The sequence below is a fragment of the Mixophyes fleayi genome, chromosome 3 (assembly GCF_038048845.1).
Source record: "Mixophyes fleayi isolate aMixFle1 chromosome 3, aMixFle1.hap1, whole genome shotgun sequence".
Classification (NCBI taxonomy): domain Eukaryota; kingdom Metazoa; phylum Chordata; class Amphibia; order Anura; family Limnodynastidae; genus Mixophyes; species Mixophyes fleayi.
In genome coordinates this window covers 128,029,194-128,054,574 of record NC_134404.1, presented here as the reverse complement: position 1 = coordinate 128,054,574, position 25,381 = coordinate 128,029,194, and the positions used below count along the sequence as shown (strand labels likewise).

The 25,381-nt window shown below is 41.2% G+C and overlaps 1 protein-coding gene across 4 annotated transcripts in view; it reads left to right on the top strand.

The window, feature by feature from the left end:
- Positions 1-12,484, top strand: part of SLC51A (solute carrier family 51 member A) — a 39,625-nt gene extending 27,141 nt beyond the window's left edge. For 2 of the 4 annotated variants that reach the window (XM_075202335.1, XM_075202332.1), the window contains exons 7-9: positions 26-172; positions 1,269-1,374; positions 11,172-12,484. In XM_075202335.1, coding sequence (XP_075058436.1) covers positions 26-172; positions 1,269-1,374; positions 11,172-11,287 — 369 coding nt within the window. In that variant the 3' untranslated portion in view covers positions 11,288-12,484. Of the gene's footprint in view, positions 1-25; positions 173-1,268; positions 1,375-1,870; positions 1,937-11,171 lie in introns of those variants that run through there. The other 2 variants (XM_075202333.1, XM_075202336.1) reach the window with 2 other exon arrangements.
- Positions 12,485-25,381: the final 12,897 nt, after the last annotated feature.

Here is a 25,381-nt window from a genome sequence, read left to right as displayed (position 1 = left end):
CCTAATGTATTTTGTAATTTTCTAGCTCTCAGGCCGCAGCGTGGCACTTTGGATGAACGTGACTCTGGGGTTCTGTACGGTTATAGCGCTGTGGCCCATTGGCATACTTTTCCGCGAGGCCAAGGTTCACTTGTCTGAAAAGAACATAGGAACAAAGTTTGCAATCTTTCAGGTAAATTGCTCTGATTCACTTTCTCTCATTCACTGCTTCCTGACAATCCACTACTATCCATCAATGTCTTAACATAACCTTATATAGTATACACAAACAATCCATGAGGGAGGAGCAGACTGTTTAGGCCCCATAAGACATGAAGCTGAGGTATATTTATGAAAACAGCATTACTGGCAACTGTGATAAAAGGTGCTTTGAGCACCATACCACATTTATAACAACTGTCATTATAAACATTATAAATGTTCCCCTCCTGCATCTTTCCTATGTCAGCTCTGGTCTATAAGCAGCAGCTCCCCTTGGCAGAGCATGCACAAGGGACTCAGCACATGAGAATATTGCAACAATTAGAGAAAAGTATTATTTTGCATGTATCCAGCTTTTGCAGTTTGTGTAATTTAAATGTAATATAATAAATAGTATTATAGAAACCAAGTTGGATATATAATATTTTTTATTTTGCATAGCGATACCATCAATATCAAAATATTTCCACAGCAGTTTGACATGAGCTTCCCATGACTACTCTGTTCTTTCAAGGGGTCCATTTCCTTCCACAACGCTGTGGCTTCCCACTTACCTTCATTCCCCTCTTCAGATTAGGCCAGACCTCACTAACATAATCACACATGTGGACAGGTCACTGTCTCCCCAAAGATAAGCACACCACGCCTCCCAAAATCTGGAAAAAATAAAACCAGCTCCCAATCTGTGCGAGTCACATCCCATATCACACTCCATATGCACCCAATCATGCAAACTTTCAAATTAAGCCCAGTTTCCCATAACTCCATCTTATCCAGGTCTGCAAATGTGACAGTTGGGAGGTATGGCACACTTATATCCTAAAACATCCTGTGCAGTTGTGAGCATTATCATGGGCTGTTTGGCTAAATGTTGTCCTATACCTGAACGCTACAATACTGGTGACATCCGGACAAATGGGAGGTGAAAAGTGATACATAAAAAGTGCTCTGTCTGCAGAAGCCCTTTAATCAGCCACTTGCTACCCACACATACTGAACACTTAAATCGAAGTCACATCCTACAACAATAACAGCTACAATAATTCATTTGTGTTCTTCCTTTCCAGCTACTCCTCATCTTGACTACTCTACAGACCTCTGTCTTCAACATCTTGGCCAGTACCGGAGTGCTTCCTTGTGTCCCTCCATATGCATTTAAAGCCAGGGCTAACTGTGAGTCACTAAACTAATTTTTATTTCAAATATCAATAACACAGCAATAACATGCATATAAAAATGTCTTGGTTCAGATGTGATTATCACGGAGTAACTGAGGATTACAACACATTAATGAACAGTGTGATTTATTAATAGTGATTAAAGTGCAACCATACAGTATGCACATTGCATTAAATGACCAATATGGTAACCCTATTCACAGTCATAAAGCCATAATGTACGCAAATCTTCCTGAATTTTTCCATAAGCAGGAAAAAGTTACCAGAGCAAATTCCATTTTAGGTATATTGGGCTTTGCAGTTTACTATCCTGATTCTTTTTTTTTTTTACTTTTTTATTTCAAGATGTCATATAACGAAATAAAATCATTAGTAAAATGTACCGTTGTGATTCAAGGATATTCACATAATACTTGATTGTTTATCTTATAATTGACCTTTTTTAATATTTGTGGTACCCTGTGAGGTGAGAACTTCCTTTTTTCTTCAAGAAAGAACCGTCAACCTAAACAGAGAGATAGATGACAATCCCAAATAAAGATAAGCATGGTTTTTATTATTGGGTGTAGTATTTTTGTTAAGTAGTCTTTAGAATTTATTATTAAACACATATATACAACTTGTTTATGTTATATTACTTATATTACTTTTGGCTTAAGTTAGTCAAACTTTTATCTCTAGATAAACTTCTGAAGACATAAGCATTCTACTGTCTATCAACTTCATCAATCTGAATAATACTCCCCTTGATCTTACTCCTTCTTTATAATCTCTGTATTGATGCTGTAAAACTGCTCCTCTTCTTTATCTGTCTTATTATATAACCTGTAAATCTCTTTTTATCACTCTCCTCTTTTGCCCTGTTCCATACACTATACTCTCCTGTCTCTCACTCTCACTTCTTAAATTATCTTGCTTTTTTTTTTTTCTTTAATAGGCTTCTTAACTGTTAATCCTCCTGTCACTGTCTCTGTTTCTACGTTATGAGGTCTATCTTTCTCACAGTTTACTTCCACTGGTGTGATTTTTCCTTTACTGTTTCCCACCTCCCCATTTCACTCTTTCAGTTCAATTCCTCTCAGGCTCCATTATCCCACTATTAACTTGTATCACCTTTCTTTGTTTGTTATATCTTTTCTCAGCCCTGTTAGTGATCATTCTCTTTCGCTCCCCTCTTATATATACCATTATTCCTAGTCTGCGTTCCTCTGCTTCAACAATTATCACCTCTTTTATTCTAGCATCTGATCCCTTCAAATACACTTCCTTTATTTTACTTTTGCTGGTTTTAATTCCCACTTGTTCAATCTCTCCTCCACTCTGATTGGCTTTACCTGCATAATAGAGAAATTTTGTGATATTCTACCAAATATGGAGAACCTCTCCTCTCAGTCTACATATCTCTCAACAAAGAGGTGAAGAAGAGGGGAATATTTTATGAAGTCTCATGGGTATTAATTATTATTACCAAATAATTTGGGAGATACAATTTTGGACATGTTTCAGTGAGTTATGCTGGATTTGAAGTGACTTGCTTGAAAGGTATTGGGGCCGATACAATTGTCAGTGATGAGCCGTCAAACATCACTTTGATGTTCAACTGCGCTCATTTCCAGGTACTACGGTACCCTAAAATCACAGATTTTACCTGCGTACCTCTATGGGGTGCAAAGAAAAGTCTGCAATGTTGCATAGCCACGAAGTGACTTCGCGACCATTCCAGAATGAGGTTAGAGGAAAAGACATCTGTGGTGGTAAGAAGGTCTCCAACTATACATAATCTTTACAGGATTTTAAAGATGAAAGGCCACGAAATTTGACCAAATAGCTTCATGGCCTGCGTTGAAAGAAGTATGGCAAGGCACTTAGTTTTATTAATGATTCTTATGATCTTAACTTAGATCAATTGTTTGTCTTATACTATCCCTCACTTGTTTACTTGGAATAAACCCTACATGGCCATTATTAACAAGGCTACGGGGATTCAGAATAAGACTAGAGTAAATAAAAATTAAAATAATCATCATTATCTATTTATATATTAACTTTGCATCAATATTTAAAAGAAATATAAATTGATAACTTGCACAAGAGCTATGGTACTTGACCGGTTTGTGTACTAAGTTAATCTTGGATCTAAGGGCTGAGAAGAATGTGAGTTTCCCTTGATAATATCCAGAAAAAATTATACAAATGTGGAAGGAGAATGTAAAAACAATAAATTCCCCAGTGCAATAAGGTAAGTTGAGATGAATGCAGGTATAAAAAACAAAGATAGAGTGAAATGAGATTAAATTCCAAAATGTTTACAATATAATCGATAGCAAGCTTGTCATATGAGCTTACTTACTGTTAAAAACATATAAACATACACTTTAATGGTAATGAATTCCGTATGGGGTGTAAAGCTGGTATTACTAATCTGGGCTCGAGATCAAAATAGTGAATATAAACATTAACCTCACCTATCACTTATAGGGTTGTTCCCTCTAGGAATTCTCAATTATCAATAGGATGGCAACACAATATCTTAAAATAGTGTTTAATACATTAAATATATAAGTAGATCTTTAGAGAACATAAAGGGTGAGGTACTCACTGGTTCCCACAATCTGGAGAGGTTACAGGCAGAAATAAACAAACATATTTAAACAGTGACAAAAAAAGGAATTGTAAATATTTTTTCTCAGTCCTATCTTGTCAGACTATGCAGGATCTCAGTATATAGATATTTTTGGGGTTTTCAGAGAAAGTATTTCAGGCTTTTTAACAACTTGAGACCCATGAACATTTCTTCTTAGCAAGTGGCTTTTCACAATTTGTAGACTCAATTTCCAAGAACCTTTGAGTAGCCAGTGGAAGCAGAAGACTCAGCTTGGCCGAAATGTTTAGAGCTTCATCTGGAATTGTCAATGAAAGTTCTCTGCCTTATGATTTATAAAAATACTAAAGGAAAGTCCCATTTCTTGATATATGGAAAGATTGATATAGTCAAAGAAGTAGCTACTTCTTTTCCCAGACTGTCTTTGGCTTTACAATAAAGGAGTATTATGAACACATCTCTAGCAGTTGCACATTTCTTAGACTTATCCGAAGAGTTCTGTGTCCTTTTTCTATACAATATTGATCTGGGGTAAGATCTGGAGCCAGGTGCTCGAAGAAGTTTTGCAGAAATGGCTTCAGTTGGGTTGAAATGGATCCTAGAAAGTTTTTAATATGGAGGTTGTTCGTTCTGGTTTTGTTGTCTTTGTCCTCCTGTTTGTGTTTCAGAAGTTGGATGTCCTGGTGGAAAGTCTTGTGGTCTACTCAAGTTACTTATTCTAGTTGAACTCTACAGCCACTGCTCCTTTTCTGACCTCAGGCCTACAACTGCCTTCTATAATTCAAATTGACAATTCTGTTTTAGAAATTTAATTTTGTTTAGAATAAAGGCGATGTCCCTTGGTGGCAGATTTCAAGGACACATCTTTTAAGTCAGAGTCCATTCTGCTGCAAGAGCAATCAATAGGTTGATTTTCCAGGACCTCTCTTTCCTTAAAGAATTGGTAGAGTTACTGTGGAGGAATCAGACTTCTTCCCCTTTGGCACTTTATAAACAACTATAGATATGGACACAAATGTAAAAGTTCCCTCCTGTGTTTATACACATCTCCAAATCTGGTAGAATAGAATGATGAGCAATTGAATCTTCTTACATGATCATCTAGTCCTCTACTAAGCAAGGTTTCTCTTTTAAATTGAGAATTGCAATGAGGAGGGTAATAGAAGCAGCTGTTGTGAAGACTATATAATCACCAAAGTAGTTGTATTTACTTTATGTGAATCTTAGCAACTTCTATCAAGCTTACAGTCTAGAACATACAGTACCTATGTTTGGGGGTTTCGAGGATTTTTTAAGCTGCCAAGTGAGATAAATAGTAGTCAATGGCTGCTGGTAACACCAGAGACAATATAAAAAATATTGGAGACATGTCATACTCCCTTAATCAGGTCAGGTGGGAGAATCTCCCTAATAGTCTGGCAAATGTACGGATGACCATTTAATAATGTAATTTCTAGAGATGGGCGGGTCCGGTTCCCCGAGAACCGAACCCACCCGAACTTTGGGTATCCGAGTACCGAGCTGAGTAGCTCGGTACTCTCCCGCCCTTTCCGAATCCAAATCGAGGCCGAACGTCATCGGATCTCGGGGCTCGGTTCTCGCGATACTTCAACATTATAAATACACGCCTCCACAGCAATCCATCGCCATTTGACAGAGGGAGAGAGCAGGGTGTAGTCACAGGCTGATTAGAGCAGGGACAGAGAATCCAATATTCTTCTTGCAATTGCTCTAACGAAAATCGCTAGAGAAGAGAGGAGGATAGAGGTTTATTATTTTTTGTTAATATTTGGCACTCCCCAGTGCTTTTGGGGTGTCCCCCATAATTGTGCATAAATATTTCTGGCTGTCAAAAGTCATATCTGTCAGCAGTATCTACCAACTAATTGTTAGCACTCCTCAGTGCTTTTGGGGTGTCCCTCATAATTGTGCATAAATATTTCTGGCTGTCAAAAGTCATATCTGTCAGCAGTATCTACCAACTAATTTTTAGCACTCCTCAGTGCTTTTGGGGTGTCCCCCATAATTGTGCAAAAATATTTCTGGCTGTCAAAAGTCATATCTGTCAGCAGTATCTACCAACTAATTGTTAGCACTCCTCAGTGCTTTTGGAGTGTCCCCTATAATTGTGCATAAATATTTCTGGCTGTCAAAAGTCATATCTGTCAGCAGTATCTACCAAATAATTTTTAGCACTCCCCAGTGCTTTGCGCTCAGAATGGATTCAAAGCAGTCCACATATGATCAGAATGAGCAACCAGGTTCAGTCAGCAGTCCTGATGTTAGTGTTCCCAGTACGTCATCTGGCCAAGGCGATGTCAAACAACAGAGTTTTTCCAAATTAGTGCAAAAAACAAAAACCCCAAAAAAATTTACTGTATTGAAGCGAAAAAGAAGTGTAACTGAGCAAAAGTTAAGAGACGATAAAAAAAAAATTGCACGCATGCCATTCTACACACGCAGTGGAAAAGAGAGAATGAGGCCTTCACCTTTGGCTATTAGTGGCAGATCCCCAAAAGTTACCCAGCCTACAATTGGTGCACAACTACTGTTACGCGTCAAAGCCGAGCTGCAAGATAACAGTAAGGCATACGAGCAGGGTTGTCCAACCCGCGGCCCGCGGGCCACAGCCGGCCCAACCTATCTGTAAATGCGGCCCAGCGGTTGTGACAAGGGGGCAGCGCTGTTAATGAAAAAAATATCCTGCAAAAAAAAAAAAAGAAAATACTTACCTTGCGGTCACGTCAGCTGGCGCTCCGGCTCCCTCCCTGGTCTCCTCCTTCGTGCGGTGCTCGCAGTGAATGTTGGGGGTGACGTCATTACACCCGACATCCATTGCGTAGCGCAGCACAGAGGAGTCACCCGCGCCAACTATCAGCAGCAGTGAAAGATTATCCAGTATCTTATTGTTGTTTCTCTGAATTTGGACTTTCTGCACCATGCAATTAGGAACTAGCTGTGTTCTCTAATCATGATTCTGCAACAGGTTTCCTAATTCTTACTAACTTCATTTCCAAGTAAGTTTAATATGTTAACTATGTTTTCTATGTTTTTTTGGATGATCAGCTATCGTTAGTGTATTTTATGTGCGGCCCAAACCAACTCGTCGTCTTCCAATGTGGCCCAGGGAAGCTAAAAGGTTGGACACCCCTGCATTAGAGGATAATGTTTGCTCTGGTTCACAAATGACACCAATCCCTGTGGAGAGTCCATCCAACAGTGGTATGTCTAATCGTGAGCATTCTGTTAGTGTACCCATAAAGAAGGGCCCTTTCAGCAGTTCTGCTGATGTGTACCTGAACAGCCCGAGTGTAGCCGCTGATACACAAATTGAGGATGCCACTTTGGAAATAGAAGAGGATGAGGGGGAGATTTGTGGAGGTGACGAGGGCACTAATAAGGATGTTGATAATTATGATGCAGACAGATACCAAATTGCCTTTCTCAATTTCTATTTATATTCTAGATTATATAACGACTGAATAGTTTTCTATTTTACTCCTAGTGGAGAGGGGATCTGATGCAGACAGATACCAAACTGCCTTTGTCCATTTCTTTGTATATTCAAATTTCTAGTTCTACGGTCTATGCAGGCTGTTTTTTTTCTATTTTACTACAAGTGGATGGGGGGGAGGGGGGGGGGGTCTGATGCAGACAGATACCAAACTGCCTTTGTCCATTTCTTTGTATATTTGAATTTCTAGTTCCACAATCTGTGCAGGCTGCTTTTTTTATATTCAACTACAAGTGGAGGGCGGGGGGCATAGATAGCCACCAAACTACCGTGGTCCATTTAATTTTACTTTCTAGTTCCACAGTCTGTGCAGGCGGCTTTTTTTTATATTCAACTACAAGTGGAGGGCGGGGGGAGCATAGATAGCCACCAAACTACCGTGGTCCATTTAATTTTACTTTCTAGTTCCACAGTCTGTGCAGGCTGCTTTTTTTAATATTCAACTACAAGTGTAGGGTGTAATATACACCCAAAGACGATGGCTACATTGCTAATAATCAAAGATGGAGGAGGTAGACAACCAGGTTTGTCTGTATAATTTGCAGACAAGTGTTCAAATTAAGGGCGGCCTACCAGGGATTAAACTGTTTTTTTCATAATTTATTAGCTTTAGAATTACCTCACTTATCTAAGAAACTGGTGGAGCACTAAATTAGGTTATTTTAGACAAAAAAAAATTATTTTTTGCGAAAATAGCAAAACAAAACCAAACAAAACCAAAACCAAAACCAAAACTCGAAGGTAATCCAGATCCAAAACTGAATACAAAACCAAAACACGGGTGTCAGTGACCATCTCTAGTAATTTCTGACACTTGCCGTCAACCAATTCCTCGCAAAGGTAATTCTGATTTAACCTAAGAAAAAAATAAATAAATAAATATATATATATATATATACATATATATACACACATATATACACACATATATACACACAAGTCATTATGTGTGTGTTTTAACTAACTATTGTGTAGTGTATCAAATAGTTTATAGTTTGTCAGATATTATTTACCTAACACAGGAGCCTATTTCTCTAATCACATTATTTAACAATGGCAGCCATCTTACAAGCATGTTTGGAAGTTTCTAGCAACTCAAACAGCTCACAATACTTAAAATGGCTGTCCTCATACCAGGCTTGTTAGCCGCATGTGCTTGTAAAGGCCTACTTTCCTGAAAATTAAACTTTTATAGCAACAGTAAGAGGGCCCAGTTCTTATTAGACTGCATAAACCTCTAGTAATGCAATATACCATACTTGCAAAATGTAAGAGTGAGAGCCAGCAAGAAATATTACACAATAGCATCTATTCCAAATAACTTTTGCAACAAACACAAATGCTACCATTTAAAATCCACATATACTGACCAAAACTTAATCTAACTTTTGAAACCAACACAAACGCCATTTGTATACATCTGTATACAAACCCCTATATCTCAGCTATATTCTAACATCTGCAAACCAAAGACAAAACTATATCTATCCAGATTCAGCCACATTCAATTCAATCCATTAAAACTACATTTTGCCTACTAGCCTGATTCTAATATAAATGAGAGAAAAAACAAGCCTGCGCACAGTATATCCCATATTATATATGATACCAGCTGATTGGCAAAAAACCAGTGCTTGGTATATCCCATTATGTATATGGTACCAACTGCGTGGCAATATATGTATACAAAACAAAAAGACAGTTGGATAAGCGCTGACAACTGTCTTTTTATAATAATAATATAAATGGCCTTCCCAGGCCCCTCACATGCACAAACCTCCATTGCATTAAGCTTGCAGTTTCCATCAAGTACAGCAGAGTGCCATGTGTCCTACCAGGTTGAAATCAGGGAAGGGAGAGAAAGCTGTGTCTTTGTCTACTAGTGAAGCAGTTCACTCACACAAGTGGGAGGAGTTTACCTTTCTAGTGAAAATATATCACAGCATTTCATATGCTAATTCTGACCAGCTAAACAAGTCAGACAAATCCCCTACCTCATGCCATGAGATGGGGGGGTGACTTACATTTTGTTCACTAATGTAGTTCAAACATGGCAGAATCTGAATATATTATATTAGAAAATTATAATTTTCTATCATCATTATCATTTACGAGCAAGTGAAGCTATTTGACACGAAGCTGAATACTATTATTACCCACCACATTTTAACCACGATTAATTTCAATCTTTATCACAAAGATAAGGATTGAAATATTGTTATTATTTATTAAAAGTCTTCACTAGGAACAGCAGTCACGAAAAACTGCTGTTCTTGCAAAGACCTGTCTCCATGGTCACTATCGCAAAGTGGCCACCTTTGAAATAGTGATCGTAGGGAAGAGCAGGTTAGTTGCGGTGAGGGATCCGAAGATCCCTGTACCGCAATACTCTCCCAATAGGCTTTAGTGGCTAATGCAAGCTTCAACTAGCGTTAGTCACATGCACAATTTGTTACATTTTGCAAAATAGCAGTCCCCATAAACATCGCGCAAAGTTCAGGTGGGCTTGGATCTCAGTAAAGCGAGCCCAAGCATCTCTATTGGTAGGTATTAGAGATGCTCAAGTTTGGTTTTCCAAAAACCGAGTTCCCCGAACATCGCCAATCCAAGTACCGAGCAGAGCTGGCTCGGTACTTTCCCGCTTCCTTGGATCTGAATATAGGCAAAACGTCATCATTGCGTCATCGGATCTCACAGGTTTTGATTTCCATAAGTACCTCCCCCCCCCAGAAGATCCAGCGCCATTGGTCACACACACACACACACAGGGGTAGCAGTGTTCTTGTCACTCTCCAGTCTCCAGTGCCATCGCTCAATGATATTGGTCACACAGAAACAGGGGTAGCAATGTTCTTGTCACTTGACAAAAATTTACTGGAAATTAATGTTATTGAGGTTAATAATAATGTAGGAACAAAAAAAGAGCCAAATTATGTGATTTTAGCATTTTTTAGCAATTTAAAACAAAATAATACAGATCCAAAACCAAAACCGAAACACTAGAGGGCTGTTTCGCCAAAACCAAAACACAAAGTTAATACAGATCCAAAACCAAAACCAAAAATAAAAATAAAACACTGGGGTCAGTGAACATCCTTAGTAAGTATGAGAAACACATCTTATGTGACTTAAGCCTAACATGTGGTTATCTGTATATCAATATGTTCTATGACCATAATCTGTATGGTCAACCATGTTGTATGACCATGTTGTATGTCCATAATCTGGAAACTACTACATGTTACTACTTCCAGAAACAGTGCAGGGATTTTAAGATTTGTCAATGGAAAATTTTCTTCCTAACAGTTTTTTGATCAACTGTGCATTGCCATATCTCATGTTATGTATATCATTCTCAGTATCTAGTCTTATTGTGTATAAGTTAAAGTCTGTTAAAGGAGAGAATTTAAAATAAAGTTTATGAAAACTTGCGCACTGGTAAAAGGTGTTGTTGTCCATAGCAACTAATCATATACTGTTTTCTGTATAGCGCTGGTTACAGAACAAAAACAAACTTCTGATTACTACGGGTTACAGTACCTCTCTCCTGTGCCCTGGTTTTCATTAATTTTTCATAAATGTTGACCTTTGATTTTGATAGAGTACATAATGCCTTGTGAGTATGAATCTAACTCTAGACGATAAAACAAGCTTTATTCTATTTGTCTTTTTGCAGTGATGAACAACCATCTGCTAATCATAGAGACATTTTTACTGTCTGTCATGGCCCGACTTGCTTACAGGAAGAGGGATGATGAAGCAGGATACACATTTAAGCCACAGGCTGTGTGATGAAGGAAAGTGATGGGTTGTAATGTACTGTACACAGTTTACCTCTATGTGTGTATACACACACAATCTGCATGACATGGACTATAACGGAAACTTGATAAAAGGAGCAAAATATTATTACTTATTTGCTGCATAATGCAAGGGCTGATTTTCAGGGGATTCAAGCAGGATTCCTAACTCGGCTTGAGTTTACAAAAATGTGCGAAAAACCATTCAACGCCAAATTTTCTAGGTAATTATTTATGAATTCACCATGTACCTTTCATGTAACAAATTTACCAAATTTACCGTGGAACCCTCAGATATCACAGACAAACCACAAAAACACTTCAACCACACTTATAGTGCAGCTATCATAAAGCAAATTTTTATATTGAATTATTTTGTTGTTAAACCAATGAGCAGCAGCAAATTATCACCAAAAGTGCACCAGATTGTAGCTACAGTCCAGTGTCACCTATCATTACTCTACACTACAGTATATAAAACAATCGCATTTTTACATTAAATTTGTTTGGAACAATAAGAAGTTGCTATTCTAGCCAATACTAAATCAGCTGTGGTCACTGACTTTGCCACATGAATAATTTTCATTATGAACACACAGGGTGTGTATGATCTATAACTATGATTAATATTTTTTTTTAGCAAATTTGGGTACTCCAAGTTATCCTAGCCATGGAGTCAGTTTGCCCTTCAGTTATTATTCATCATGGCACCTTTATGTCTGAACTATTAGACTAAACTTTTTCCCAGTATATATGGTGTTTTTATAATGTATGCTAATTACTGTACATTGTCTGTCTCCAGTAGACATTACATAGGGGTTGGGGCTATGGTGATGCAACGGCGACACCACACCCCATCCCCCCTCTACACTTGTCACGTTTTAAAAGTTGGCAAGTATGCATAACATCTCATGCACTCTTTAACATAACATTTTTTTTCTTAAATGCCTTCCTGGTTTCATTAACTTCAATTTATTTTTCAATAGAATTCTCTTGTACAATAACTTGCTGTTAAACTATTATGTGCTCTCTCACCTAGGCACACCTTTTTTTGATTGTTCAACTATTGTCCAGTATAATACTGTACAGTATGACAAACCTTTCATTTCAAATTAGCCATGTTATTTTCATTATTAATCTGTGTTATTGCCCCTAATAAACTGTTATTTTTAACCTTCATATTGTGTGTGTTTGGATGTGTTCTCTTAAGTGATCATATTTACAGGTATTTACTTTGCTATCAATGAGCAGCCCCTCTGTTTACCTATTTATCACTCTTCAGGAATATCAATACTCCCATCCCTATTTTATATACAGAGCATGATTAGGAACAACCCCAGACCGGCTCCACAAGATCTGGCCAAATCAATCAAAATGCTGCTGGCGCCACTGTGACCAGATAGCTGATGTCTTTCATGCTTTTTAGACGTGCCCGGTGCTCCAGCCACTCTGGGGTGAGGTATTTGCCTTGATGTCCACTGTTTGGAAAACTACCGTTGCTCCAGACCCTGCCCTAGCCCTTCTGCATGTGTACCCGACTTCTATTCCTAAACAAGACCGCTACCTCTTGGGATATATATATATATATATATATATATATATATATATATATATATATATATATATATATATAAATAAAACTGCTAGGGAAACAATAGCCCAAAATTGAAAGCCATCACTATCCCCTTCTTCAACAGCTCTTATTGAATCCCCCCAGCCCAATGACCAGATTACTCCCCTCTACACGTGCGCCTTACCATGAGTCAGTCTTGTAGTGATTAACACACACACAATCATCATGCAGGATCAGGTGAGACATGCTCTGTGACACTTCCTTAGAAAAACTAATAATTGTTAGGCATGACTGGTCCTTCATGAAATCCTGCAGACACTGTGTTATCAAATTATTTTCTAAAATAGATTTCAGAATCACATCCATCAGAATCCCTTCAAATAATTTACCCACGACTGGAGTCAGACTCTCAGGTCTATAATTTCCTATTTCAGATTTTGTTCTCTCTTTTACATATTGGTACCAGATCTGCCACTAATCTTATGGCACTGAGATGGTTATAAGCAGGGCTATATCGGGGGCCACATCCAACAGGCTTTGTGCCCCCCAAGCTTTGTTCCTTGTGTGAATCAAGCAAGTGGGGGGGAAGGTGGGCGGAAACTGGCATTTTCTGCACCTGGGAGTGTGGCTCTGAGCTGTGAAATCATAGCGGATTCACAGGTAAGAAGCTGCCAGCTGCTACTCCTCCATGTCAACATCCAATGCCTATTGTTGAGGCAATTAAAAATACTAAATGAGCTACATTATGTCAGCTATTCCATACTTGCCAACTCTCCCGGAATGTCCAGGAGACTCCCGCATTTTGCGAGAGTCTCACGGACTCCCGGGAGAGTGTGGCAATATCATGCATCTGGCAGAATTCTGCCCACTTCCTAGTGAAGTGGGCAGAATTAGGTCCAAAACGCCGCGATTCACTGGGAATCGCAGCATTTGGCCCCGCCCCCTACTGTCAAATGACGCGTTTGCGTCATTACGTCAAGGGAGCGGGGCCAAAATGAACCAAATTTTGGAGCCCTGCCCCCATCACGCCCATTTCCCCTGGCAGGCTCCCGGAAGCCAACTTTAGCAAGTTGGCAAGTATGAGTTATTCAGTGTTTTAGGCACCTCCCTAAACTTTGGTCTCTTATGTTGTCTAGTAGTAGATGTGGCACTGGATATGTGAGAGTCCGGAAATATAGAAAATAATGGTCTATAACAGCACATGTGTAGTTTAGATGCTTTGCATAGCTAAACCTCCTACTGTGTAAGCCACATACTCATTGGTGCTTTATATGTGCTTGTTAAAATGAATATAAAACGTGAATGTATTTGAAATGCAGCTTTACTTACAATTTAGAGATCATTGGAAGCTTCCCAATGCATTTAAGTGTGTCAAACTAAGGAAATGGATTAAGTAGTGATCCCCTAAAAAGTGACCAAAAAAGAATGCAATGTCAGAAAAACACCAAATGGTAAGGTAACACTAGAAGCATTGGACATGCCTGTAAAATGTATTTAAAAATGACAGATGGTATGAGGCTTTAGAGAGGTTCCGTGTAATTGTTTGCATATACTAGAGCTAAATCTATTTCCTGATACTTGTTCCTCCTTTGTGAATAGAGAAAAAAACACACATTTAAAAGATCAGCTTTTTATTTGTCTTCTACAGTTATTTTCCCTACCTGTAAATACAGAATACCCACAGGCATTGTGGGAAAAGAAAAATATGACTGTATTACTTGCAGTTGTAGCTCAATCAAATGAGTAAATATGTTTAACTTAGATTAATTACAGCATTGTGCTTATAGACAAAGCAAATATGCCTTCAAGGAAGGGTGTTGCATATGGTTACATTTTAAACTGGAAGAGCTCATTGGGTAAAAACAAAATAAAGGGGTTAATGGGTGCAAGGAAAGTAAAGGTTATATTTATATTATTCAGTTCAACCATTGACTCTTAAATAATCAAATGATGTCTCACAGTCAGTCCATGAAAAGAATACCATAGTCCAGTGGTTCCCAAACTTTTGCAGTTTGTGGCACCCTTAGAGTCTCCATAATTTTTTCAAGGCACCCCTCCAAAATATTTATCAAGCAGTCCCGTTTTATAAGCAGTCAAAAAAATGTAATAAGTATTTAGGTCAGAACAGAGATACTTATTTAGTTGTATGCAAAAATAATACACATAAATCCAAGGGAAAATAATATTTTTATAAATATTTTTTCAATTATATTTCTGTCAAATAATAATTTACAGCTAACTCACACTGTGCCCCCTCTGCAACACCGTACACTCCGTGCCCCCTCTGCATCTGCGCTCTGCATCTTTTGTGCCCCCTCTGCATCCGCGTTGTGCCCCCTTCGCTCTGCCCCCTCCGCATCCTTTCTGTTCCCTCTGCATCCGCACTGTGACCCCTCGCTCTGCCCCCTCTGCATCCGTGCTGTGCCCCCTCGCTCTGCCCCCTCTGCATCTGCGCTGTGCCCCCTCTGCATCCTTTCTGACCCTTCTGCATCCGCGCTGTGCCCCCTCTGCATCCTTTCTGACCCTTCTGCATCCGCGCTGTGCCCCCTCTGCATCCTTTCTGCCCCCTCTGCATCCGCACTGTGCCCCCTTGCTCTGCCCCCTCTGCATCCTTTCTGCCCCCTCTGCATCTGCGCTGTGTCCCCTCCCTCTGCCCCCTCTGCATCCTTTCTGTCCCCTCTGCATCCGCGCTGTGCCCCCTCTGTATCCCGCTGTGGACAGGAAGAAAAAAAAAAAAAAACTTACCAATCCGGTGGCGCCCGGGACCTAGCATCCTTTCTCCTGCCGCTTCTCACTGAATATGTCGGGTGTGATGACATTAAGTGAGAAGCGAGGAGGGAGGAGGTTGCTGGATCCCAGGCGCCGCCGGATTGGTAAGTTTTTTTTCTTCTTCCTGGCCATAGCACCCCTGTGACAGCGCCGCGGCTCCCAGGGGTGCCGCACAGTTTGGGAACCTAGGCCATAGTCCTTGAACTATAGTTCTTGAATCCCCAAATTGAGAGAGAAGATTGGTAATCATCCAAAATTCCTGCTGCAATGTGGAAAATCAAGCGATAGAGAGCACCCTCTGGTATTTAGAATACAACAAAATCAAACTACAGTATATAACAGATAGCTATGCACCCTACGTATTTTTTTTGCAGTTGAACCTCATCAAGGGGATGGTGTGAGGTTATTAGTTAAGGTTAGTTATGTCTGGGGATGTTGAATATGCTTTTTTTTGTACAAATAACAATAACACTTACGCAGAAAATGGTTCCCACATTAATATAGATTTGGAATCACTCTCTGTGTATGTGTCATTAGTTAGTGTGCTATATATATTTGTGTGTTTATTTTTGACACTTTGAGTGTATCACTTATTTAGGAGGGTGCATGCTGCAGGTTTGCATGCCATACTTAAACTCACCTCTAGGAGCACTGGGTTTACACGCTTTTACCATTTTTTAAAACAAATATTTTTAAGATTACATTGTTCCCTTTTTTCACATTTATTTGAGTTTAAAAGTACTCACAAAACAATTCTTTTCCCTTGCAATTGATTCTGAGACAATTCTTTTGTCTCAGAATCAATTGCAAGGGACTGTATTACTCGTGGATGTGCCACAGAATGACAAAATGGCCTAAAGAACATGAATTGAAATATTGTTTTATGGACCTATTAGGTCGGTATTTTTAATGGTGATTGTTCACGTGTGCTCATCACCTCTATGTTGCATGTTGTTGTAGTATATTTTGGAGGTGACTGATATCCTTTGTATAGGACTCACGGAGGAACACTGATTAGGTGTAAAAAAAAATACAGAATAATTGGTAAATGGTTGAACATGGGGATGTAGATTACTTTGCTTGGTATTATCATTTGAGTACCTTAAAAGAGGTTTCTATTTAACTCTGATAGGCATGAGACATTTATGGGATATTCAAGAAAAGAGAGATAAAAGATAAAGGAATATGAAAAGAACCATTATAGAGCAAATGGAAAAAAGATCTTTTGCTCATCAATGAGACAAGTTTTCAGATAGAGAATATCTATGAATAGCTTTGGCAGTGATGATTAAAGGTCAATATAATAACAATATTAAAGAAATAATTGAATGTTCATACCAACAAAACCAAGAACATTAAAAGATTTTATTTACAATAATAAAAGCATGCGCATAAGACGTCATATGTTGCTTCAATCCAGAATGCAATCCAAAAAGTTTTCCTATGAACAGATAGTTTTATTAGCGTACAAACAAAAGAGTGGTTTAAAATAATGTCAAGTCAATGATTTTTAAATCTCTGCTTCTTACTTGAACAGGGTCTCACACAGGCTGGTCCTGTGGATATGGTTTACTGCTCGGCATACAGGGAGAGTTTTCTGAAGTTGGAATTCTTTTGTCTCTTAAGCTAGGTACACACTAAACATGTGGAGAAACCTGCAGCCTGTCCAAGTGGGTCCCCTGCAGGGAGAAGGACTCAGAGACTCAGGGGCCTCAATAACTGTAGTGAGCTCCCATCTTATTGATCCTGCTGAAGTATTGCGTGGGTCGCAGTTACCGTGGCAGATAGACTGGAAAAAGAAGTGCCTGTAGCAAGCGTGTACCTGGACTGGGAAGATGGCAAGGAGTTGCGAGACGTTACCGCTATGTTTGACCTCTCAACCAATATGATCTTTGGCAACGATGTTGGAGGCGGAATTGTGACCTCATTTCTCAAATCTGTTACCCGGAATCAAGCTGCCAGACTGCAGTCTTCAGTATCTACACCTACACAACACAGCGCAGAGGAACAGACCACAGCTGCTAGACAACAGACATCACCAGCAGCCACAGCATAAGCCAGCCCAGAGTAAAAATCTTAAGTCGTTATTTTTTCAGGAACCAGCTAGTTCTTTGCTTCTGGAAAGACTTCGCCCCCTAACAATGCAGTGGATGTTGTTTCCAGCCTATCTGATCTTGTGGGGGTGCCTAGTGATGCTCCTGCCCCTAGCAGTATGCCAGCTCAAGCGGTGAGTATAGCTGATCACAGTGACCTCCCTTTAACCGACACCACTTTGACTGATCCTAGCATCCCCAACATAGACACCCCCTGCAGAGTGTCCCGACTTAGAGGATAGTGAGGGCCACAGGAAAGAGCTCAGCTCTCTGATCCCTCGCTGGAATGCATGGAGGTGGGAAGGGTGACCTGACGCAAAGGGTTGCTGTACCGTGTAGCTAGGAACGTAGATGGGAATAGACCAGTCTAAAAACAAGTTCAACTGGTGGTACCACAAACCTTTCATGCGCAGCTGATGTCAGTTGACCACAAAAACCCTATGGCTGGAGAAAAGGGGAGTGACCTAGCACTAAAGCGCCTGACACAGAACTTTTTCTAACCTGGAATGCCGGATGACATTCGGGCATACTGTAAGTCCTGTGATGTGTGTCAGTGACTTGGGCGCTCCAATGCTCGTGCTCCCCTCAGGTCCTTGTTAATAGTTGGGGAACCTTTCCAGCAAGTGGCTGTGGACATAATAGGTCTCCTGCCTGTGTCCACTTGATCGGGAAAGAGGTACATCCTCACTGTGGTGGATTACACTACCTGGTATCCAGAGGCTGTGGCTCTGTCCGCCATCACTGCTGAAAATTTAGTCGACTAGACTGCTAGGAGTATTTAGTAGAGTAGGGTTCCCTAGTAAGATCCTAACCGATCAAGGGACACAGTTCATGATTGTGCTACCCACTCAGGCTCTCTTTGTGGTGCAGTGGCGCACGCAGGGGGGGGTTTCTGGGTCTCCAGAAACCCCCCCCTCCGCTAAAAAGTGCCCTACATGTCGGCACTGTAGTATACAGCAGCCGCGGTGCTAAGAAGCTTCTTTGACAGCGCCGCGGCTGCTGTATACTACAGTACAGCTGAAACGGAGCTGCCGCGCATGCGCGGCAGGTCTCTAGGATTTTTTTTTTTCCCCGGGGGCGGAGGAAACCCCCTCCTCACAAATCCTACGTGCGCCCCTGTGGTGGAGTATGTGTTAAAGCTCAGAGATTGGTTAGAGAATCTCATGGGGCTCGCACAGGCTAACCTAGCAGAACCACAGGCCAAACAAAAGACTTGGTATGATCATGGGACAAGTGCGCCAGAGTGCTCGAGGTAGGGCAGAAGGTCCTTGTTCTGTTGCACATGCATCAGAACAAGCTCCAGGCTGCTTGGAGTAGACAGTCTCAAAATGCTTGAGTGACATCACCTATGTTGTGTCATTTTATAGAGATAGTAGATGGCAGCGGACCTACTATGTGAATATGTTGAAGGCATACCAGGACCATGTGGAGTCAGTAGCTGCAGTTTGCTGCTTTCCGACTGAGGAACCAGGAAGTGATCTACTTCCTGACCTCCTTGTGGATGCCAGGAGTGAAGGTGGAGTATAGGAAGTTGGCTGGGATGAGCAGCTGAGTGCCCGCAAGAGGGAGCAGCTTGAGGCAGTGCTGTGGCCCTTTGTGACTCAGTTGAGTAGGAAGCCTGGCAAGACTTTCGTGGTGCTGCACCATGTGGACACTGGTGAGCATAAGACAATTGGGCAACCCGCTTATCGGGTCTCCCCAGAGGCCAAGGAGTGCATATAAAGGGAGGTGAGGGAGATGCTGGAGGTAGGTGTCATCCAGCCATTGTACAGTTCATCTACTGCCTCCATTGGTTCCCAAGAAGGACAAGGCAATGCGGTTTTGAGTATACTATCACTGGTCGGATAATGTAACCATGTCTGATGCCTACCCCTTGCTCTCTATTAACGCTTTTGAGGACGAGTGGTATGCGGACGGCAGTTGGAGTAAGCCCAAGCTCCCACTTTTCCTTATTCTCACAAATATAATGCTTTGGATATTTCTAAATACTGTTGGTAAACATCACAGCAGCACTGATGATCGACTTCTTACCGAAAAACAAGGCAATTTTAGGATCTGCAGAACTAACAGATTTGTCCAGCTGTGGGATCCACAGAGCTCAACAGTCATTGCGGTTTCAATATCTGTTCAGGTACTCACTGAGCTCAATTGTGTTTTCTGTTACCATCTTTATTTGGCTGCTAGATCCTCTGCACCCAAATGTCAGCATCCTCCTGGACCTCGTCGTGTCAGAGCGGCAGAAACTGCCTACTCCATTAACCCCAGCCAGGGGGCAGTAAAGTATCCTTCATCTCATTCATTGGCCCACACAATTCGGATCAATTGTTCCTTTCTACTCTCTCATTACCTACCCTAGCTAATACACATTCTTTCACACCTCTCCATCATTACAGTCTCTCCTAATTACTGTGATCATACTTCTCTCCAAACTCCTTTTCTACCTCCATCATCCTATTCCTCCCTCCCCGATTATGATTTCCCCTTCACTACTTCCCTCCTCGCTAGTCTGTACACATGAACTGTTTTGTCTTCTACCCACCACACTCACCTGCCTACAGAAACAGAAATAAACCTCACACCCACAAATCTTCCACGCATGTCCTTTTTCTCATCCTGCTCCTTCTCATGGCTGCTGGCGATATATCACCTAACCCTGGGCCTGTACAATCCACATTATCTACTCACACTCCTCGCTCCACCCCAAACCTTTCCATCCATCCCGTACTTCTAATCCTTCCAACCTTATCCACTTATCTCCACTACCCTCTCTTCCCTTCTCCTGTGCACCGTGGAACGCCAGATCTGTTTGAAACAAACTTATATCCTTCCATTATCTATTAATTTCTAAATCCCTCAACCTCCTTGCCATTACTGAAACTTGGCTCACCTCCTCTGACACTACATCCCTTGCAGCTCTCTCCTATGGGGGACTCTCCCTCAACCACACTCCCAGACCTGGAAACAGAGAAGGTGGTGGAGTAGGCATTTTATTCTCTCCAAGCTTCAACTTCCAAGTCATACCCTCTGAACCCTCCCTCTTATTTTCTTCCTTTGAAGTCCACAATATCCATCCACTTTATCCTCTCCATCTTCATATTGCTGTCATTTATCGCTCTCCCCCCACCCCCCCAATTGCAGTTTCCCAATTCCTTGTCAACTAGGTGATTTCAACATTTCCATTGATAATCCCACTGTCTCTTCTGCCACTAAACTAGTTTTTCGCTTCCTGCTTTGGTCTCTCCCAATGGACCTCATCTCCCACCCACTGTGATGGGCACTCTCTTGACCTTGTCTTCTATCGCTACTGCTCCATCTCTAGGTTCTCCAATTTAGCCTTACCACTCTCCGACCACAACCTCTAATCCTTCAGCCTCACCATACCTCTTGCCCTTCCCCCTGCACCCAAATACACACGTTCCCAAAAAAACCTAAGCACTCTAAGCCCAATCCACTTCTCATTTTCACTAAAACAACTATTTTTATCAATGACTGCATTGTCCTGTCCTTATCAGGCTGCCTCCTTCTATAACAAAACATTCACTTCAGCAGTAGACAATGCAGCTCATAGTACATATATATTCTCTGATGATCCAAACCCGAGCCATGGCACAACAAACAGACCTGCTAACTGCAACAGTGCACCCGCACTGCAGAGCGTCACTGGAGGAAATCCGTTCCTATCCCAATTTCCTCCACTATAAATTTATCCTTTCATATTACAGCACTGCCCTCTCATTTGCCAAACAAACATTCTTCAAATCTCTACTATTCACAAAGTCTTCTAACCCATGTCGCCTCATTTTCACCTTTAATTCAGTTCTCTGCCCACCTGCACCTCCTCCTCCTTCCTCCCTTACTGCACAAGATTTTGCCACCTATTTCAAAGACAAAATTGACATCATTCAACAAGATATTTCCTCGTGCCAAATTCCACTCACTCTACCCACCTTTACCTACACTCTCCAATCCACCCTTAATTCATTCTATCCAATAACTGAAGACGAAGTCTCTGCACTCATCTTATCACCTCACCCTACAACCTGTCCACTCAACCCTATTCCCTCCCAATTACTCCAGTCCCTCTCCTCCACTGCATGCCCACCTCAACTCACCTCTTCAAACTGTCCACTGGCACATTTCCATCCTCCTTTAAACATGCGCACATCTTACCTATTCTAAAGAAACCATCTCTCGATCCAACCTCTCTCTCCAAATACCGCCCTATTTCTCTCCTCCCTTTGCCTCCAAACTACTTGAGCGATTAGTGTACAAACACTTGTCTCATTTTCTCTCCTCTCATTCTATTCTCGACTCTCTGCAATCAGGCTTTCGACCCAAACATTCCACTGAAATTGCTCTCACAAATGTGACTAATGATCTGCTTACTGCAAAGTCTAATGGTAATTTCTCCATACTCATTTTCCTGGACCTCTTTGCTGCTTTTGATACTGTTGATCACCCTCTTCTACTGCACACCCTTCACTCCATTGGCCTTCGTGACACAGTACTTTCCTGGTTCACTTCCTACTGCTCCTTTAGTGTTTCTACCTCTGGCACATCCTCCCCTCCACTCCCACTGTTGAGTTCCCACAAGGTTCTGTTCTTGGCCTTTTACTTTTTTCATTGTACACCTCTTCTCTTGGGCGCACTAATTTGCTCATTCAGCCTCCAATACCATCTATACGCTGATGACACCCAAATCTATATATCTTCCCCGACCCCTCTCTTCTTATGTACTATCATGTAACCAACTGTCTTTCTGCGACCTCCACATCGATTTCCCAACACTATCTAAAGCTCAACATGTCCAAAACAGAGCTTATTATCTTCCCTCCTGCCAGAGTCACCACCTGCCATCAAATCTCCCTCACTGTCAATAACACCACAATTTCCTCAGTCTCCTAAGCCTGCTGCCTTGGTGTTACACTTGACTCCTTCCTCTGCTTTATTCTTCACATCCAGACTCTCTCCCAGTTCTGTCAACTCCACCTTAAAAACATTGCCAGAATACACCCTTTTCTTACTCAACATGTTACCAAAACTCTTATTCATTCTCTCATCATCTCCCGTCTTGACTATTGCAATCTCCTGCTATCTGGCATTCCTGCCACCCATATATCCACACTTCAATCCATCCTAAATGCTGCTGCAAGACTGATCTTCCTCTCTCACCGCTCCACATCTGCTGCACCACTTTGTGAATCCCTATACTGGCTCCCTCTGTCCTCCAGAATCAAATTCAAATTACTCACCCTTACCTACAAAGCCATCAATAACACTACCCCTGCATACATCTCAAATCAAAATACTCTCTCTCCCGCCCTCTTAGATCTACCTCTGATCTGCGCATTCCCTTCTCTGTTAGCCACTTCTTACTCCCGCCTACAAGACTTCTTCCGTGCTGCTCCCCACATATGGAATTCCCTACTACGCTCAATCAGACTTTCTCACAGCCCAAATATTTAGATGATCTTTGAAAACCTATCTCTATTTTAGAGGTGACCTTATCCTCGATAATACTAGTTACACTAATGCACCCTCACAACTAACCCAATCTCCACTATGAATCACATTTACTTCTCTTGTTTCAGCTGTGCCCTCTTCCACTTAGAATGTAAGCTCACTAATGTACAGGGTCCTTCATACCCTTTGTTTTCATGTCTGCATTTTTTTTTGTCTTCCTTGTATGTCCCTGTTTTATGTATGTACTGCTTTCCCTACTGTACAGCACTGTGGAGCACTGTGGTGCCTTACAAATCTACTATAATAATAACAATAATGAGATGATCAGAGCTCAGGGTTATCAAGATGACATTTTCATTTTCAGTAAGACTTGGGAAGATAATCTGGAGCATGTAGGGCTGGTGTTAGGGAAGACTCGGTGGACAGGTCTGACTGTTAGGGCAGACAAGTGCCAGATGGGGATGTCAGTGGTGCAGAACCTGGGGTACAGTGTGGGGGGAAGGGTTGGGTCAGAACCAGCTAAGGTATTGACAATCCGAGACTGCCCCCAGTCCATGACCCAGTTACATGTACTGGCATTCCTAATGACTGCAGGGTACTACAGATGTTCTGCCCAAGACTTTAGTACTGTAGCGAGGTTCCTGACAGATCTCACTAAGAAAAAAAATCCTCAAAGTAGTGGACTGTACACCCGCTTGTGAGCTGACATTTTAGTCGTTAAAGGAGCCCTGGTTCGTGCTCCAGTACTGTTGCCGCCCAATTATTACAAGGACTTTATTGTGCAAACTGATGCGTCACAGTACGAGTTGGGAGCAGTACTTAGCCAGGTGGGGCCAGTTGGGCAAGAGCACCCTGTGGCCTATTTGAGCAGAAAACTGCTGAACAGAGAGGTGGGGTATGCCACGATTGAAAAGGAATGTTTGGCAAGTGTTTGGGCAGGGAAGAAACTTCAACCTTCTTTGTACGGACAACATTTTACTGTGGTGACTGACCATAATCCTGTAAAGTAGCTACAACACACCTCAGGGGAGAATGGCAGACTTTTGTGCTGGAGCCTGCACTTCAAGTTTAGGAATTTCACATTATTCACAAGCAAGGAAAGACCTACAGTAATGGGGGCGGACTGTCTCGGCAGGAAGAGCCGTCTACCCCAGTAACCCCAATAAACTGTGGGACCAGGAGTTAAATCCTGGGGACATGACTCTCTTTTTTCCCGCATGGACAAGGGGGAAGAGGATTTTTGCTGCTGCTAGTGTTAGCAGCAGCAAAAGCCCCTCCTATTTTGGTTAGAGGGTGCATTTGGGAGAAAGAAAGGGGACGGTGGCAATGCAAGCCCAGCAGGTCCACAACACAACAGACAGGGTGGCATAGGAGGTCCATCCTGCCACAGCTATTATTATTTTTTATGTGATTGCCTATTGCCATCACCCTTATTCATTCAATTATTATATCTCAATTAAATTTGCCATTTTATCTTACCTCCCTATTACATAGTTGCATTCATGATTTGTGTTGGGTGACACAAGAATGGTTCTCCTCTGTCGACCCTTTGGGGTGTGAACAACATATCCATTACTTGTGGCAAGTCAAGTCAAGCCAAGCGGTATGGAGAATGGCAACTGTCAGTGGTACTCCATTTCCACAGGTTACCGTATATTGATATTCAGAGAACTGCCACAATGAAGCATAATGTTGGACTTTCTCTTCACCTCTTTAGTCACAGATGTATTAGCATTTAAAAGTCCCAACGCAGTAACTACTGGCACTGGGACTTTCATTTGCTACTATATAACTGCTTTATAGTGTATATTTGCATCATTCATAGCATATGTGCCCCAGCTCCTCTATAAATTTACCCCTAGTATAATGGAAAGCAGTCTCAAAGACTCAAACTCATTATCATCCCCACTTCATCATCACCATTTATTTATACACCATTGTACCAAATCAGTAAAAGAATAGAAATACACCAAAACTGCTGTTCACCACCTTATTATATATAAAATATAATGTTCTTATACTTTTTTATCCATTGTAGTTCAAATAGCATATACAATCTTATTTTTTTCTTTCCTAAATGGTTAGAATTCAAATCTAGAGATGAGCGCACTCGGATTTTGTGAATCCGAGCCCACCCGAACCTTTCCGATCCGAGTCGGATCCGAGACAGATCCGGGTATTGGCGCCA